Source organism: Pseudophryne corroboree, chromosome 10 (assembly GCF_028390025.1).
Source record: "Pseudophryne corroboree isolate aPseCor3 chromosome 10, aPseCor3.hap2, whole genome shotgun sequence".
NCBI classification, from domain to species: Eukaryota; Metazoa; Chordata; class Amphibia; order Anura; family Myobatrachidae; genus Pseudophryne; species Pseudophryne corroboree.
The window spans coordinates 222,296,999-222,315,858 of NC_086453.1; the positions used below are offsets into that span (position 1 = coordinate 222,296,999).

General features: G+C 44.3%; 1 protein-coding gene across 4 annotated transcripts in view; it reads right to left on the reverse strand.

Annotated features, from left to right (window-relative positions):
- Nucleotides 1-8,009: 8,009 nt before the first annotated feature.
- The window catches only part of H6PD (hexose-6-phosphate dehydrogenase/glucose 1-dehydrogenase), a 116,052-nt gene continuing 105,201 nt past the window's right edge, over nucleotides 8,010-18,860 (reverse strand). For all 4 annotated transcript variants that reach the window (XM_063943096.1, XM_063943099.1, XM_063943098.1 and 1 more), the window contains exons 2-5: nucleotides 17,926-18,571; nucleotides 17,343-17,460; nucleotides 12,216-12,485; nucleotides 8,010-11,731 (exon numbers count right to left, since the gene is read on the reverse strand). In XM_063943096.1, the coding sequence (XP_063799166.1) occupies nucleotides 10,377-11,731; nucleotides 12,216-12,485; nucleotides 17,343-17,460; nucleotides 17,926-18,564 (2,382 nt within the window). In that variant the 5' untranslated portion in view covers nucleotides 18,565-18,571 and the 3' untranslated portion in view covers nucleotides 8,010-10,376. The remainder of the gene's footprint in view (nucleotides 11,732-12,215; nucleotides 12,486-17,342; nucleotides 17,461-17,925; nucleotides 18,572-18,860) is intronic.

Here is an 18,860-nt window from a genome sequence, read left to right on the forward strand (position 1 = left end):
TCGAATGAGCATGCTGAATCGTATTACAGATCCAGCGTGCAATAGTCTGCTTTGAAGCAGGAGCCCCAATCTTGTTGGGAGCATACAGGACAAACAGAGCCTCCATTTTCCTAATCTGAGCCGTTTTGGCGAAGTAAATTTTCAAAGCCCTAACCACATCGAGAGACTTTGATTTCGCCAAGGCTTCAGTAGCCACTGACACCACAATAAGTTGGTTCATGTGAAACGATGAAACCACTTTTGGTAGAAATTGCTGACGAGTTCTCAACTCCCTCTATCTACATGGAATATCAAATAAGGGCTCTTGTGAGACAAGGCCGCTAATTCAGACACCCGCCTTGCGGATGTCAAGGCCAACAGCATGGCCACTGTCCAAGTGAGGAATTTCAACTCTACCTTCAGTAGAGGTTCAAACCAATGAGACTGAAGGAATTGCAACACCACGTTAAGATCCTACGGTGCCACTGGGGGCACAAACGGAGGTTGGATGTGCAGTACTCCCTTCACGAAGGTCTGAACTTCTAGAAGGGAGGCCAATTCTTTCTGAAAGAAAATTGACAAGGCCGAAATTTGTACTTTAATGGAGCCTAACTTTAGGCCCGCATCCACACCTGCTTGCAAAAAATGGAGAAAATGCCCCAGCTGAAATTCTTCCGTAGGAGCCTTCTTGGATTCACACCAAGACACATATTTTCTCCAAAGACGGTGATAATGTTTTGCCGTTTCTTCTTTTCTAGCCTGAAGTAGTGTGGGAATGACTTCACTGGGAATACCCTTTTGGGCTAGTATTTGGCGTTCAAATGCCATGCCGTCAAACACAGCCACGGTAAGTCTTGATACACGCACGATCCTTGCTGTAACAGGTCGTCTCGTAGAGGTAGAGGCCAGGGATCTCCTATGAGCAATTCCTGAAGATCTGGATACCAGGCCCTCCTTGGCCACTATGGAACAATGAGTATTGCCTGAACCCTTGTTCTTATGATCTTTATCACCTTTGGAATGAGTGGAAGTGGAGGAAACACATAGACCGACGGAAACACCCACGGTGTCATTAGGGCGTCCACCGCTATTGCTTGAGGGTCCCTTGACCTGGAACAATAGCTCTGAAGTTTCTTGTTGAGGCGAGATGCCATCATGTCTATTTGAGGAATTCCCCAACGACTTATCACTTCTGCAAAGACCTCTTGATGAAGACCCCACTCTCCTGGATGGAGATCGTGTCTGCTGAGGAAGTCTGCTTCCCAGTTGTCCACACCTGGAATGAAGACTGCTGACAGAGCGCTTGCATGTCTTTCCGCCCAGCGAAGAACTTTTGTGGCCTCCGCCATCGCCGCACTGCTCTTTGTTCCGCCCTGGCGGTTTATGTACGTCATTGCTGTTATGTTGTCCGACGGAATCAAGACGGGCAGACCGCGAAGATGTTCCGCTTGCAGGAGGCCGTTGTAAATGGCCCTTAATCCAGAATGTTTATGTGCAGACAAGCTTCCTGGCTTGACCATTTTCCCTGGAAATTTTCCCCCTGTGTGACTACTCCCCATCCTCAGAGACTTGTATCCGTGGACACCAGGATCCAATCCTGGATCCCGAACCTGCGGCCCTCTAGAAGGTGAGAACTGTGCAGCCACCACAGGAGAGAGATTCTGGTCCTGGAAGATAGGATTATTTTCCGGTGCATGTGGAGGTGAGACCCGGACCACTTGTCCAACAGGTCCCACTGAAACACCCTGGCATGGAACCTGTCAAACTGAATGGTCTCGTAGGCCGCCACCATCTTCCCCAGCAACCGAGTGCATTGATGAATCGACACTCTTGCCGGTTTCAGAATCTGTTTGACCATGTTCTGGATTTCCAGAGCCTTTTCCACTGGAAGAAAGACTCTCTGTAATTCTGTGTCCCAAGAATGACAGCCGTGTTGTTGGAACCAACTGTGATTTTGGCAAGTTTAGGAGCCAACCATGTTGTTGCAGAATTGCCAGGGAGAACGCAACGTTTTTCAGTACTTGCTCCTTGGATCTCGCCTTTATCAGGAGATCGTCCAAGTACGGGATAATTGTGACTCCTTGCTTGCGCGGGAGAACCATCATTTCCGCCATTACTTTGGTGAAAATCCTCGGAGCCGTGGACAGACCAAACGGCAACATCTGAAATTGGTAATGACAATCCTGAACATCAAATCTCAGGTAAGCCTGATGGAGGATATATGGAGACGTGTAAGTAGGCATCCTTTATGTCGACCGACACCATAAAATCCCCCTCCTCTAGACTGGAGATCACTGCTCGGAGAGATTCCATCCTGAATTTGAATTTTTTCAAATAGAAATTGAGGGATTTTAAGTTCAGAATCGGTCTGACCGAGCCATCCAGCTTCGGGACCACGAACAGGCTCGAATAAAAGTCTTCTCCCTGCTGCGACGGGGGTACCGTGACAATTACTTGATTTTGACACAGCTTTTGTATTGCAGCACATACTACCTCCCTTTCTGGAAGAGAAACTGGCAAGGCCGATTTGAAAAATCGGTGAGGGGGCACGTCTTGAAACTCCAATTTGTACCCTTGGGCTACTATTTCTAATACCCAAGGATCCAGGGCCGAGCGAACCCAGACCTGACTGAAGAGTTTGAGACGTGCCCCAGCATCATGCGGTGGATTTGGCAGAAGCCGGGGAGGACTTCTACTCTTGGGAACCTGCCACAGCCAGTGACCTTTTTCCCCGTCCTCTTCCTCTAGTAGCAAGGAAGGAAGACCCTCATCCTTTTTTGTACTTATTGGTCCGAAAGGACTGCATCTGATAGTGGGGCGTTTTCTTTTGTTGCGCAGGGGCATAAGGTAGAAATTATGACTTACCCGCGGTAGCCTTAGATACCAAGTCAGCGAGGCCATCACCAAACAAGACATCACCTTTATACGGCAGAGACTCCATAGTCTTCTTAGAGTCAGCAGCATTCCATTGATGAATCCACAATGCCCTCTTGCCGAGACTGCCATGGCATTGGCCCTTGATCCCAAAAGGCCAATATCCCTCACAGCTTCCTTTAGGTAGGCTGCAGCGTCCTTGATATAACCTAGTGTCAAAAGAATGCTATCCCTATCCAGGGAATCTATATCAGATGACAAGTTATCTGCCCACTTCTCAATAGCGCTACTCACCCACGCCGATGCAACGGCAGGTCTGAGCAGTGTACCTGTAGTGACATAAATGGATTTCAATGTATTTTCCTGCTTACGATCCGCAGGATCCTTCAGGGCTGCCGTGTCAGGAGACGGAAGTGCCACCTTTTTGGATAGACGCGATAGAGCCTTGTCCACAGTGGGAGTTGACTCCCACTTTTCTCTGTCCCCAGAGGGGAACGGATATGCCACCTGAATTCTCTTGGGAATCTGTAACTTTGTCAGGATTTTCCCAAGCCTTTTCAAAAAGTGTTCAGTTCATGAGAGGGAGGAAACGTTACCTCTGGTTTCTTTCCTTTATACATACAGACCCTTGTCTCAGGAACAGCAGGGTCTTCCGTGATATGTAATACATCTTTTATCGCCACAATCATGTACTGAATGCTCTTAGCCAGTTATGTGTCAACCTGGCATCACTATAGTCGACACTGGAGTCAGAGTCCGTGTCGGTATCTGTATCTGTATCCGTTATCTGGGTAAATGAACGCTTCTGCAACCCCGAGGGGGTCTGGACTTGTGACAATGCATCCTCCATGGATTTTCTCCATGTCTGGGTCTGAGACTCAGATTTATCTAATCTCTTATTCAAACGAGCCACATTTGCATTCAAAACACTCAAAACATTTACCCAATCAGCAGTCGGCGGTGCAGACATGGTCACTCCCACCGTCTTTACTGTCCCCTCTCCAGCATCCTCCTGGGAAGAGCACTCAGCCTCAGACATGCCGACACAGGTATACCGACACCCACAACCACACTGGGGCTATAGGGGACAGACCCACAGCAAAGCCTGTTAGAGAAACACAGAGGGAGTTTTGCCAGCTCACAACCCAGCGCCTATCCCGGTTCTGAAGCTTTTAATATAATGCCTCAGACCTGTTAGCGCTTTTAATATTAATAAAACAGCACCAAATTACTATGCCCCCCCCCCCCCCCGTTTTGCATCGTTACTTGTACAGCAGTGTAGGAGGTCAGGACCAGCGTCTTTGCAGCTTTGTGAAGAGAAAATGGCGCAGATTAGAGCTGTGGGGGCTAAGCCACGCCCCCTCAATGGCACGCTTCAGCCCCGCTATTTTCTACATATTTATACTGGCGGGGGTCTGGTTTCAGTGCCCAAGCACTTTATACCGCTTTTGCCAGTCCAATTTGTGAGGTTTTATGCTGCCAGGGCCCTCCCCCCCCCGCACCCTGTAGTGCTGCTGTGTGTGTGGGAGCATGGCGCGCAGCGCTGCCGCTGCGCGGTACCTCAAAGCCGTCACTGAAGTCTTCGGATCTTCTTCTACTCACCTGGCTTCTGACTTCTGGCTCTGCAAGGGGGGTGACGGCGCAGCTTCGGGAACGAGCATCTAGGCGTACCTAGCGATCAGACCCTCTGGAGCTAATGGTGTCCAGTAGCCTAGGAAGCAGAGCCTTGAAACTCACAGAAGTAGGTCTGCTTCTCTCCCCTCAGTCCCACGAAGCAGGGAGCCTGTTGCCAGCAGGTCTCCCTGAAAATAAAAAACCTAACTAAGTATTTTTCAGAGAAACTCAGGAGAGCTCCTCAGTGTGCATCCAGTCTCACTGGGCACAGAATCTAACTGGAGTCTGGAGGAGGGGCATAGAGGGAGGAGACAGTTCACACCCATTCAAAGTCTTAAAGTGCCCATGTCTCCTGCGGATCCCGTCTATACCCCATGGTTCTTGAAGCGTCCCCAGCATCCTCTAGGACGTATGAAAAAAGAGCTTGTAGATAAGAACTTGTTCACCAGCACACCCCGATGTTGGCCCTCATTCCGAGTTGATCGCTCGCTAGCTGCTTTTAGCAGCATTGCACACGCTAGGCCACCGCTCTCTGGGAGTGTATCTTTGCTTAGCAGAATTGCGAACAAAAGATTAGCAGAATTGCTACTAAAAAATGTCATGCTGTTTCTGAGTACTCCAGACCTACTCCTATCTTGCGATGACTGCAGTCAGTTTAGTTCTTGGTTTGACGTCACAAACACGCCCTGCGTTTGGCCAGCCACTCCTGCGTTTTTTAGCACACGCCCTGAAAACGCTGAGTTGCCGCCCAGAAACACCCACTTCCTGTCAATCATACTATGATCACTCGAGCGACTGAAAAACGTCGCTCGAGCTTGGGTAAAACTACAAAGTTTTGTGTGAAAGTACTCGGCGCATGCGCGCTGCATACCATGCGCATAATTGCTGTTTTTTTTCACTTGATCACTGTGAAAAACGGCAGCGAGCGATCAACTCGGAATGACCACCGTTATTCCCTGTGGAATACCAGTGTACCCTGCTGCAGAATTTTTTTTTTTTTTTTCAGTACAGAAAACATCCCATTTTTTCAATTTTCCAAGAAAATGTAACAAAACCTATAATCCTTTTTGCCTTTCCCTGATTTTTAACTTTAATCTAACGGAAATCTAAGTTTCTTCACTCCATTTTTTTAGGAACAAAAGTTCTGTTTGACATCTCTTAACTGCCTTCATCCCCCCCTTCGTTTGGTCCACCTCCTATGAGCCCAACCAAACCTCCAAACTCCCACCCATTCATACACCCACCACCACCATGGATCCCCCCTCCATTAATTCTCCATTACATACCCATTCAATCTTCTTTCATACCTGGACAACCAACATTAATCAAAGAAACAACAGAAGATACTTATAGCCCATTTGACATATGCAAATCATTTCCAAAAATCAAACAGAGTCAAAATCTAATTGCAAACGGAAGTGAAAGTAGTTAGACCCTAGATTGGAGAAAGGGAAGCCATCTGCCACCCACTAAGGGGGCTTCAACTGGCGCCACAACCGGGACCAGTTAATAGCGTCTAATCTCCCCCTCTTCAACTCCATCATCCTCCTCACCTCGTGCAGAATCAAAGCCACAATCTCTCTGCAGGGAAGGACTTTGCCTCTCAGAGATAACGGACACCGTGCATTCCATAAGTGGTATCTAACAGCTAAACTAACTTAGAAAATAGTGTCCAACTCAAAACTCTCATACCGTTTGAATGTCCCATAGGCCCATTCCGGGTAACTGAGCACCGAAAGACAAGGGATGCCTAAAGCTTTTGACACTGCCTTATAAACTTCTATATTAAAGGGACACTGCAGGAAGAAGTGGTCCATGGTCTATTCCTCTCCCAGACACTCCTCATGTGGACACCCATGATCATTGGAACCTCTAAACCTCAGGTTCCCTCTAACATACAGCTTCCCTTGGAAGGAAAGCCAGGCGACGTCCCTGAACTTTAATAGGATTCTTTGTGAATTGATCAGAGAGATACCCTGTGAACACACATTCCCTGGGCAATCCCTCAAGGCCAGGGGAACATGGAAATGGTTTTGGAAGATCATGTTTCCTAACTCCCTCCTATTGAGGCCTCTTAATTCACCACTCCCAAGCCTCACCGCCTTATTACTCTCAGGCACTGAATCACATAGATTGGAAGGTAGCCCCTCCTTGCCCAGCTACCCACCAAGGGGAGGGGAAGGGTTGGGGGAGTCTCTGAATGGAGACCACCAAGTTTCATCTTTAAAAAAAGTTATAAAAAAAAAAAAAAAACACCACAGAGTTCACCATATCCAGTCCCCTATCTGCTCTCTGTTTGTAGGCTGTTTCTCTCTTTACTATGTTCATTTTGTTTCCCCACAACAGCAGAGAGAACAAAAAACATATCTTGGACCACCTAGATTGGGACAAAAACCTCACACAGCTGACGTGTAAAAATATTGGGATCAGGTAAGTTTTGCATAAGTCAACCGTACAGTAATTAGGGATTAAGGGGTTGACGTATCAAGTAGTGAAAACAGTAAAGTGGACCAGTGTAGTAGTTGCCCATAGAAAATAATCAGCATCTATTATTTTATAGAACGTTAAATGCTACCTAGAAGCTGATTAGTTACTATTGGAAACTTCTCCACTTTTGTCACTGCATGATACATCACCCCATAAGGGAACTACTGGGCCACCACAAGCAGGCTGAACATTGGAAGGATTCGATAGCCATAATGACAATGGCAAGGCGCATGGGTAAGATCCTAAGCTGAACAAGCACCATCCCAATCTCAACCACGTTCCACTGTTGATGCTATGTGAGGCAGACCAGGGGGATCTGCACTGACCGATGGGGCAATATATGTGTAGGACTGGCCCTGACCTCACAACAATGCCACAGAGTAGCTCAGCTCAGATAGTCTGAGCAGTACAGATAATGGGCCCGATTCAGAGATGGATACAGTAGCACAGCCGCTATGTCTTTCTACACAGTGGCACCTAAAAGATGCTAATGCCAAGGAGGCGCCTTGTGTAAATAGACACCTCCTGCCGGCTTCTGTGATCTGCTGCTGCATCCAACGATGCAGCATTGGATAACTCTGTGTGAACATCAGCCATCCGAGTAACCGTCAAAAGTCCCTGGTGTTTTCACACAGCCAAGGACACTGAAGCTGGCATCAGCCCACCTACAAAACGGGGCTGAAATGCCCTCATTTTCTGGAATGTTGGCCGTCACTACACGTTCCCTGCCCCCAAATGGTCGCAGCAGGTCAATCATGCTGCGACTTCGAGGGCACTGTGCAGTAGAGATCCTGCGCATATCTGAAAACATCAGTTATGTACACAAACCATCGGGTGGAACCTCCAAAATCAGCCCATGGGATACAGTCTGCCCCACTCATATATATGTAACCTGGGATTTGCAGTCAGTCCCTAAAAGGGTGTATTGCTTTAATTTCATGTAACCTCTGTGGTGACCAAGAGTTTATGTACAGAAGAGATGGAATTGTAAGGGTGAGCAATAATCCTCTGCTCTCAATTTATCAGCCTTCTTACATGAACAATAAATAAAAGGCTTGAACACTGAAATGTTAAACTTTAATGCAGGAGAAAACAAATGCAAGGACAACAGGAAACAATGATTTTACCAACATTACATCTGGGGGATTTACCAGATTAGAGAATTAAATAGAGTCAATTAGACCTTTGAGGAATATTTGTAAATGAGAAACTATGTTATTCAATAGCTCAAGAGTTTGGCCAGAATATGTAAAAGAAATAAACAGCTCCATATTGGTTTTGAATAACATAAGGGTACATTTTTTATTTGTTATATTATGATTGACCCTTTAAACCCAGACACCACCGAAGACAAGTAAATTTAACCCATGGAGTTGCCGGAGGTGCGGAAGCAACCAGGTTACTTATGCCTGTCAATTATTTCTGCTTTAATAATAAGGGCATTCACGCCCGAAGTCCTGCACCTCCGCAACTCGCACTCTATTACATTTGCCCCATAGTGCAGGCTTTTCCAACCTTGGTCCTCCAGGAACACTAACAGTGATAGCCATGCTTGAGCACAGTTGGCTTGATTAGTACCTCAGTTATTTTGATTTAACCATCTGTGCTGAAGCCTGGATATCACTGATACCTGCACTGTTAGTGTGTGCTGAGGACCGAGGTTGGAAATGCCTGCCATAGTGTCTAAATAACAGTTTTCAATCCCCTCAAGTACCAGAAATAGACATTTTCAGTAATTCCTTTACGTTAACCCGGAATACAGAGGAACAGTAAAATAAAAAAAACTTCACCCAGAACTAAAATTATATTGCTTTATAACCAACAGTGAAGCAAAAACAGGTGTGATACATCCTGTACCCAGTACCGTACCATTGTAATATTTACATGTCGATTGAGCACCCCCTGGTGGTTTAATTAGGTCAGTAGTTATCTTGTATTCACAAAGCCTATACTCAAATACTTTTACATTTTTATATAACAACGTTCCAAGCAGCACAAAGTTTGAAAACAGATACAAGACATATTTAAGCTACATTTGTTGGAGACTAGGACTGTGTTGGAAAATAAACTTTTCAAAGTCTAAAATGGCTTCAGGCAATAGCTGTAGGGCTTATATGTTAGGGCTGTAAGCAAGATCAGTAATTTTTTGTTTTGTTTTAAAGCCCCTTTTTCATATTAAATCAACTTATAATTATGCTTGGTGTCTCTTTAATGAGGATTTCAAACACCAAGTCAATTATTTAAAATGTTCCAATATAGAAGAGAGGAATGAAGGCATTATAACAAAAAAAAGTTTGAAATATTAAAGTAATGTTTTGTAAACGATCTGCCAATTATCACTTTGCATAAGCAGGCAAACTAGGAGTTTCTTACTAGTTGGGAAGCAACATCTGCATGTAAGAAAACAATTTTTAAATGATCAACAATAGGTTCAAATATCATTTAATTCTCCAAAAGAAAAAAAGAAAAATGAAAAAAAAAAAAAAAAAAAAAAAAAAAAAAAAATACTCCTGTCACATTGATATTAAGATGAAACAACATTTCACAGTATTGAATAATCCCCTATTTGTTTAGCTAAAATATGCACGTTAACAAAATATATATTTCTTATTTTGATACAGGTAAAAAACATATTACAACAAACGCCATTAACTAGCTGGTGACTATTAGATGAACAATATCAATTCTCTATAATAAAGTAGAAGTGGTTGATCCCATTGCTAATTGAAATTTTATCAGAAACCAGAGGACAGTAGTCCTTTGTATTTCTGTGGATATAAAAAGTACTCCCATAAAAGAAGAATATAAGCACCCCACAAGATATAACCTGAGTGTACAAGGACATGGTGTAGGTGTATTTTAGTGAAGGCATGACACAGCTCTTCTGCTCACCCAATCGGTATATCCAAATTTAAGAACCAGCATTGTCGCCTTCCCGCCACTTGCATGACCACTAATTTTATAACTAGAAATAAGATACATAGGGAGGAATACAATTCTGCACAATCGAAGCGATTGGCCGTCCCAGAACAGTTTGTTGCATCCATCAGCATCTCAAGTTTTTCCTTGCGCCACATAGAGATGCAAAGGAAATCTTGCAATGCCGGCATTATCATAAGCGGGTAATATGTGCATAGCTGGGACATTGCACATCGCATTTCATCGGCCCCTTGGACTTCTAGATGAATAAAAAGTATTAGCAAAATCTGTATGTTTTTTCTAGTTTAATATCAGGCTAGCTTAGTCACTTAGTTTTTTTGTGTTGTACAAAAATGTAGGATTTGTCAAAACAGTATAAAATGTTGATTTAATATAAAAGAAGTTACTAATTAAGTCACCTGTGGATTACTTTGTATGTACCATTGTGTCCTTTTATTAATATGTGGTGGGGAGGCACATTCATGACAGAGCACAAAGTCCTTTTACCTAAACAGTGCATCGTAATCAACGTACCAGACCAAGTCCCCAAATGTGGGGTTTACACCAAAGATAGGCCATTTATTAGGATTACTTTCCGCTCTGCTGATTAATGTTAGAATATCATTCTTCCCTTTACCCAATATTAGAACAGCAACTTTACGGGCCTTGTTAATGAGCGGGAGGCTAAGGCTCATCCTATGTGTAGGCTTTAATGGACTTTCTGATAACAGAACCAGTTTATCTCCTGAGATTAAATCCTTGGAACCAGGGAAGATGGAGGCAGTGTGGCCATCATTACCTAAGCCCAAAAGCACTAGATCAAAACTTGAATTGCTTACAAGAGCAGATATCTCTTGAGCATAGGTCTCAGAGCCCATATCTTCTGCAGCACAGAGCCTCTGGTTTCTGTATACGGGCATGGGGTGGATATTTACATAGGGGATTCTCACACGACGTAGAAGATGTCTTTCAAGGCTCCCAAAGTTAGAATCTGGGTCTGTGAATGGCACACATCGCTCATCAACCATCCACAAGTGAGTGTGTTTCCAGGGAAAGCCATAGTGGTGCACAGACAACCTTTCAAACAAGGCAATAGGGCTGGAGCCACCTGAGAGGGCCAGGTGGAAAACACCCGAACGCTTCACAGCGGCATCGGCTTCAGTCTGTATATCTTGTGCTAACTTCTGTATTAGCTGCTCAGCCCAGTTAGACACCATTGTGTTGCCAAGGAAGTTAGATTGAGCAGAAGCAAAGGTATTTGATTTATCCTTCATACCCATAATTTCTAAATGCTCATCTGTAACAAAATGTAAGCCACCATGTTCTATTGCAAAGTCTAGCAAATGGCCAGTCTCTGAACCTCCCGGGTAGACCCTAGGTGACTCTCCATCTATACTCTCCAGAAGCCGAGTCCAGAACTTCCATGAAGCTAGCAGGTTTTTTGTTGTGATGAAGGATTCCTTCTTTCCACGATAGATGTTTGATATTAGTATAGAATAGGCATCTCTTTCTTCAATTGGACGGTACACATAATAATCAGCTAGAGGCTGTCCAAAGAGAGAGGGGGCTGGGATCTCCGATCCCGCTTGCCACTGGCTAGATATAAGGCTTGGCCTGAACAGACTCCGGGACACTAGAACAGCTGGGAAGCCCAGTGCTCCATGTCCAATATGGAAGATAATCTGTCTGGGTTTACAAGGATTTGTCCCAGTGTCTTCGTTTTGTTCTTTTTGGAGACAAAACACATTGTCCTTAAAAACAACTCTGGCATACGAAGTCCTCTCATCTAAAGCTTTACCAGATACCAGGAGGAAGGGCACACCTTCCCACCGTACATTATCAATATAAACAAGGACACCTAGAGGGAGAAAAAGAGGTGAAAAGAAATTCCTGTAGAATGTCCTTGCATTCATGCCTGTACTGCTCATTTCATTACTATATATGTAGACTATACATATTACACTGCACCACTAATTTGGGCAAGCCCTTAGACAGATGGTTTCCTTAAACATATGCCAACATCATCGCATTAAAAATAAGATTTTTTTGAACTTTCTAATAGGTTTTCTCGCTGCCCTTTGTTTGGAGATGCTCCTATGTCATTCTATGCAAACAGAGACAAATACAGAAGGAATTCCAGTAGTTTAAAAAATAGAAATTTAATTTTTCAGAGAAGTTACTTAAAGTTGTTTCACAGCATTCCTTACTTTTGAAGAAGAGCCAACTAGACACATGTACCAATGCGGTTTTCTATAATGGTATATACTTCAGAAATGGTGCTTTGAAAATATATATATGCCAATTTACAGAAACGTATAACTGTGTTTACAAAAGCCACTCACTTGCAAAGGTCTGTGTGTTGGTGAAGTAGTTTGGGTGCTTCTCCAACTCCTCTCTCACCTGCGGCAGGTAGTTCTGGTACTGACCAATGACAGCACTGCTATGTTCTGGGTCACGAAGAGAATCCAGTAACTCAAGCTTTGCTCTTAGGACATCATCTGAGTTGGAGAAATTGTGAGGCACCTCCATTGCCACAGCAGTCAAGATTTCGGTCAAGTGATTCTGGATGACATCACGTATAACGCCATATTCTTCATAAAAGCTGGTGCGCCCTGAAAAAAAGAAAGAAATACTAATGAATATGGCAAAGCAGCTTTGTACAATTTATTGACTGTGCAATTGTAAAATAGAATGATTTTAAAAAAAAGTGGAGGGAGTCTTTGTGTGTTGAATAAAAGATCATGAGAATGCAGCCTGTTTGCTTCACTAGTGACTTCACAAAGACATGGGGGATCCTAGTGAACGGATCATACATATACATATCATTTCACCAAAGAAAATGGTTGTAAGAGGTACCCCAGTGACGTCACTGGTTTCTATTGAATTTGTAGGATTATCATTTATATTGAATTAGTCTCTAACAGCTGCCTCCACTATGTCCATGCTTTCAGTCTGTGCAAGTATAGTGTATATAGGAGGTACATAATGCCATCTCCTACCTCTTGTATTAAAAAGCATTCCCTTAGAACACATTTCCGGACAAGCATAGCCACATACTCCCTAGCTACAGTATCACCACCACTGATTGCCTATTCTCTCATACAGTATTACTCCTATAGGTGCATGTTTTCCAGATTCTCAGATTCAGTGGTTATAATTAGTATGGCGTGTGTACAGTGTAATAAGAATCAGTCACTATTTAGCACCGTGGGGTGTCACTCTTCTCTGGAGCTTTGAACACACTCTGGTCTGTATCTCAGCACTGATATACCGACCAGAGTGTGCTAGAAGAAGAGGAGCACAGAGCGATACCCCAGGCAGGAAAGAGGAAATGCACAGGTTGTAACAGGTGCAGGGTGCTAGAATGAACACTACGTTAAAAAGCTCCCAGAACCAGAGCTGAGAAATACTGGTGCAGATAGTCTGGAGAAACATTTATATTGGAGAAGGGGAGGGAAAGAGAGGTTAGAGCACAGTAAGAGCATGTTTCGGAATTATGAACAGATGCAGACCTGTACAGACTAAGAAGCAAATACAGATGTGTCCTCTTACATCTTTGCTCCATGCGCTACAAGTCGCGTTACACATAACGTGTGAGTACCATGTGACTCTGTATTGCCGAGCGTCTTTTTTGCGTTACGCAAAGTAATGTAATAGGACACACGAGCAGCTTATGCGGATTAAAATGATACCCAGCATGCATTTATTCTGTGTGCGCATTTACGTACAAAATGCTATGCTACAGTGTTTTCATAGAAATCACTGTAACATGGCATTTTGGATGCATAGAGCCGCAATTACACAAAGAATATAGGCATGCCACATATCATTTTAATCAGCAGAAGCTGCTCGTGTGTCCTATTACATTACAATGTCGCCAGAACAACCTTCTAATTGGTATAATTGTAAGTTCATCTCTCACTAAAGCCAATTAGTGCTTCCTTCTGTAAAAACAGCAGGACAGTAAGTCTATGGGGTATATGCAATAGCGGGCGAATTCGCGGCAATTATCGCCGTTTTTTCAATTCGACCAAATTCGCCAGGTGAATTCCGGAAGGTGGCTTCCGGAATTCACCATATGCAATGAAAAACGGATTCGCCAGAGTCGCGGGCGAAAATCGGCCGATTTGGCGGATTTTGCCGCGATTTTAAAAAACGGGAAAAAACGGGGAAAAACCCGAAAAAAAAATGGCGTGGGGTCCCCCCTCCAAAGCATAACCAGCCTCGGGCTCATCGAGCTGGTCCTGGTTCTAAAAATGCAGGGGAAAAATCGGCCAGGGATCCCCCGTATTTTTAAAACCAGCACCGGGCTCTGCGCCTGATGCTGGTGCCAAAAATACGGGGGACAAAAAGAGTAGGGGTCCCCCGTATTTTTAACACCAGCATCGGGCTCCACTAGCTGGACAGATAATGCCACAGCCGGGGGTCACTTTTATGCCGTGCCCTGCGGCCGTGGCATCAAATATCCAACTAGTCACCCCTGGCCGGGGTACCCTGGGGGAGTGGGGACCCCTTCAAATCAAGGGGTCCCCCCCCCCCCAGCCACCCAAGGGCCAGGGGTGAAGCCCGAGGCTGTCCCCCCCCCATCCAATGGGCTGCGGATGGGGGGGCTGATAGCCTTTGTGATAAAAAAAAAGATATTGTTTTTTCCATTAGTACTACAAGTCCCAGCAAGCCTCCCCCGCAAGCTGGTACTTGGAGAACCACAAGTACCAGCATGCGGGAGAAAAACGGGCCCGCTGGTACCTGTAGTACTACTGGGAAAAAAATACCCAAATAAAAACAGGACACACACACCTTGATAGTAAAACTTTATTTCATACGCCGACACACACATACTTACCTGTGTTGACACGCCGACTGCAACGATCTCCGACGATCCGAGGGTACCTGTCAAAAAATTATACTCACCTTCCAGCGTCCAGAGGTCCAGGTCCAGAGGTAAATCCACGTACTTTGTAAAAAAACAAACCGAACACGATCCACCGGACTAATGAAAGGGGTCCAATGTTTTCACATTAGACTCCTTTCCCCGAATGCCGGGACATCACGTGACTCCTGTCACTGATGTCCCTTCAGCCAATCAGGAAGCGCTACTGCCGTGGCGCTCACCTGATTGGCTGGACGCCGTCTGTACTCTGACAGCGCCTCGCAAAGCCGCTCCATTACTTTCAATGGTGGGAACTTTGCGGCTAGCGGTGGGGTCACCCGCCGGTCAGCCGCTGACCGGCGGGTGACCTCACCGCTAGCCGCTAAGTTCCCACCATTGAATATAATGGAGGGAGCTGTGCGATGCGCTGTCACAGCGATCAGCCAATCAGGTGAGCGCAACGAAGTTGCGCTTCCTGATTGGCTTAGAGACCTGTCAGTGACAGCTGTCACTGACAGGTCTCAATCGTGGAAAGGTGTCCCATGTGTCAGCATGGGACCCCTTTCAGTCCGTTCTGGAGCGGGTATTTGCGTTTTCTTTTTTTGCCAAGTACGTGGATTTATCTCTGGACCCTGAGGTGAGTATATTGAACTTTGCTTTTCAGGTATCCGTGGATTCTACATGGAGAAGAGGACCGATGTCGGCGTGTGAACATAGGTAAGTATGTGGGGGAGGCTTGCTGGGACTTGTAGTACTAATGGAAAAAACAATATCTTTTTTTTTGTCCCCCGTATTTTTGGCACCAGCACCAGGCGCAGAGCCCGGTGCTGGTTTTAAAAATACGGGGGATCCCCTGTCAATTTTTTCCCCGCATTTTTAGAACCAGGACCAGCTCAATGAGCCCGAGGCTGGTTATGCTTTGGAGGGGGGACCCCACGCCATTTTTTTTTCTGATTTTACCGTTCCAGCAATAAAAAAAAAAAATAAATAAAAAAATAATATTTTAAAAAATATATAAATAATATTTGTGCCTCCCCCCAAAAAAAAAAAAGTACCTAATCCCTTCTAATATAAATAGATCTGCTATTCCCCCAAAAAAAAACACCAAAAAAAACATGTTTAAATTTTTTTTATTTGTTTTCACCCTCCAAAGTGTGGCGGATTGAAAATGACGAATTTGCTGTCTAAAAGCACTGCTGTCGAATTTCCAAACTTGAATTGAATATGCTTTGGTCGAATTGCAGCACTTGTATCATTGCAGAAAAGTCGAATTTGCAAAAAGTCGAATTTCAAAGTGTCGAATTTTGAAAGTCCGTTTTTTGGTCGGAAAGCACTGCATTGCATAGGCGAATTTTTTTTTTTGGTCGAAAATGACCCGAAATTCGCCAATTTCGGGAATTCGACCACAATTGCATATACCCCTATGTGACTTATGTTTCGTATAAACTGGGTGCATGCGCTACTGGTACAGACCTGCAAATATCTTGCAATTCATACACATCAGCATATGGGACCAAATACCTTACTTTTACCCGTAGATTTTTTTAATTGTAAATTAGGTTTCAACTACTGTATATAGGGTTATTTTTCACCCCTTTTTTTGGGGAGTGGGGGAATTTATATAACTAAGGTGCAGTCCCGACTCAGTCACAATTGACCAATGTTTTTGGGAGTAGGTATGCGCTGCAATGCGCATGTCCTGCGATTGGCAGCATCTCCAGCCACAGTTCCGTGTTAGCCTGGTTGACAGACTGCTAGCTCTTCAGGGGTGATGACAGTTAGCGTTCCAGAAAATGAGAATGTCTCAGCCCCAATTTCCGGGCATGCTAAAGCCAGCGTCTGCATCCTCAGACCCAGTAGCTTAGATTTGATCGACATCCTGAGGGTTACTCAGATGTCTGATGCTGCAACTGATGGTCGTAATGTTGATCCGATGCTGCGTTTTTGGGTGCAGGCAGCAGATCTGAGAAGCCGGCAGTGGGCATCTTTACAAAAGACTCCACCTGTGGCTTTTGCATATTGTCACATAGCTGCTCCGTACAAAGATGCAGGGGGTGACATTTATATCCACCTCTGAATCAGGACCTAACATACAGTATATAGACAAAAAAACAACAACAACAACAACAACAAATTAATATATATTTTTTCATTCTAGTGATAAGTGTTAGCTGCTGCTTGCAGAATTTCCTCTGGCAGTAGTTACTGTAAAGGCTGCACAGCCTTCATTGCCTTTCTTATTTACGGATGCTGGCTGCACAATCCCCTGTTAGTTTGGATGTTTTTGACCAAACTGACCAGAAATCACGTGGGCAAGAAAAAAAAAACTTTAGTTTCCTTGAAAACAAAAAAGTTTGATCAAAATCAATTATTTTTTTTAATGTGCAGATTTGTAAATTTGCGTATGTTCTCCGTGACTAACTAACCACTCTGCAATGGGCCCCTCCTGACCTGTTCATGTGATCTAATCGCCTGGAAAATCTGGCTAGAGGTGATTTTTTCAGCTACTGGGCATTAGTTCTTAGGAAGTATGACTGAAGGTATCTGAAGGCTTTTAAAAGTGTTTTCTAGACCAAAAATTTCACAGATTTTTAAATACCTTTAGCATCAACCATTTCTTTCATGACAATCTCTACTCGGTCCACATGCTGTCTGTTCCAAATTGGTCCTAGGTGCTTTTGGTTGCGACGTCGGAAAGGCAGAATCTGTTCAACGGTCTTTAAAAAAAAAAAAAAAAGTCAGTAGACACACCAAATGAGTTTAGGGTAATTTAGTACAGTAGTTCTCAAACTTGGACCCCAAACAGTTCACGCTTTCCAGGTCAGCCAGCAGTTGCACTGTGTATCACCAACGGTCACATTTAAAAATCCACAGGTGGCCTGGAAATCATGAACTGTATGGGGTCCTGAGGACTGAGTTTGAGAACCTGTGATTTAGTAGATTAGATGATTTTAATTCTTCTTCACAAAACCAAAATGTTAATGTATGCATGGATATTTACCAGACTGGTCTCATGTACTATGCAAACATGTAAAGAGTAACATAATGGTTATACTGTATATAATTCTATCAAGACTGCATAAGAAAGTAAGTATGGTCCAGTAACACTGAATAGCTGTACACACAATCATGGCAACAGTTTATCAATGAATGGAACAGCTATGTAAAATATAGTTTCTCACCTGCTTCCCTAGGTAATGATCCACCCGGTAGATCTCTTCTTCTTGGAAGAACGTTTGCAGTTCACCGGCCAGCTGCTTGGCAGACTCATAGTCATGACCGAACGGTTTCTCCAGAACCACTCGTAGCCATGCGCCTGGAGGCGGCCGGCAGCTGGCATTGATGTTTCGAGCAATATCAGCATAGGCGAACGGTGGCACTGACAAATAGAAGAGCCTGCCAGCCTCGTGGAGGCTCTCTTCAGCTAATGAGCTTAGTATATCCTGGTGCAGTGCTGTATAGTTCTGTGCTGTCTTAAGTTGTCTGTAGCGGGTTAGCTTCAGAAACTGGTCTTTCACAAGGGCGCACCTGTCTGGGGTAACATCTCCAGGACAGCTTAGAGACTTCAACGCATTAAACATAACAATCTCTGCTTGTTCTGGGGGTGTCAAAGCAGCTCCATGAAAGCTAAAGCTGTGGCCTCTATTTACCTCATTCAGATAGAGCTGGAATAGACCCTGCCATAGGTACTTTTTAGCCAAATCCCCGGTAGCCCCAAGGAGGACAACAGATACATGTCCTTTGTTTTCTTTGCAGAGGACCGCGATAGTGCCAACCAGGAGCAAACCACACAGAGTCCTCAGCTGCATCATCATGGGCATTTAGTTTCTGCAACAAGAAATCATAAATCAGTGAAAGGTTCCTTGAATGGAAACAAAACATGTATATTTTGCAATTCCAATGTCATACATGTTATAAAAAGGTGTGCAAACAGGTATTCAAAGAGAAAAGATGTCTACGTTATGCACTAAACCGTAGTAAGGGACATTACAAGATCATTTTAATTTTACCAACCTACACGCCACAGATTGATCAAAGCATGGCTAGGTAGTTGTTGAGGTCTTCACACTTAAGCAAATAACCTATTATTCACAAACACTAGGCTGTCCGCTAATTC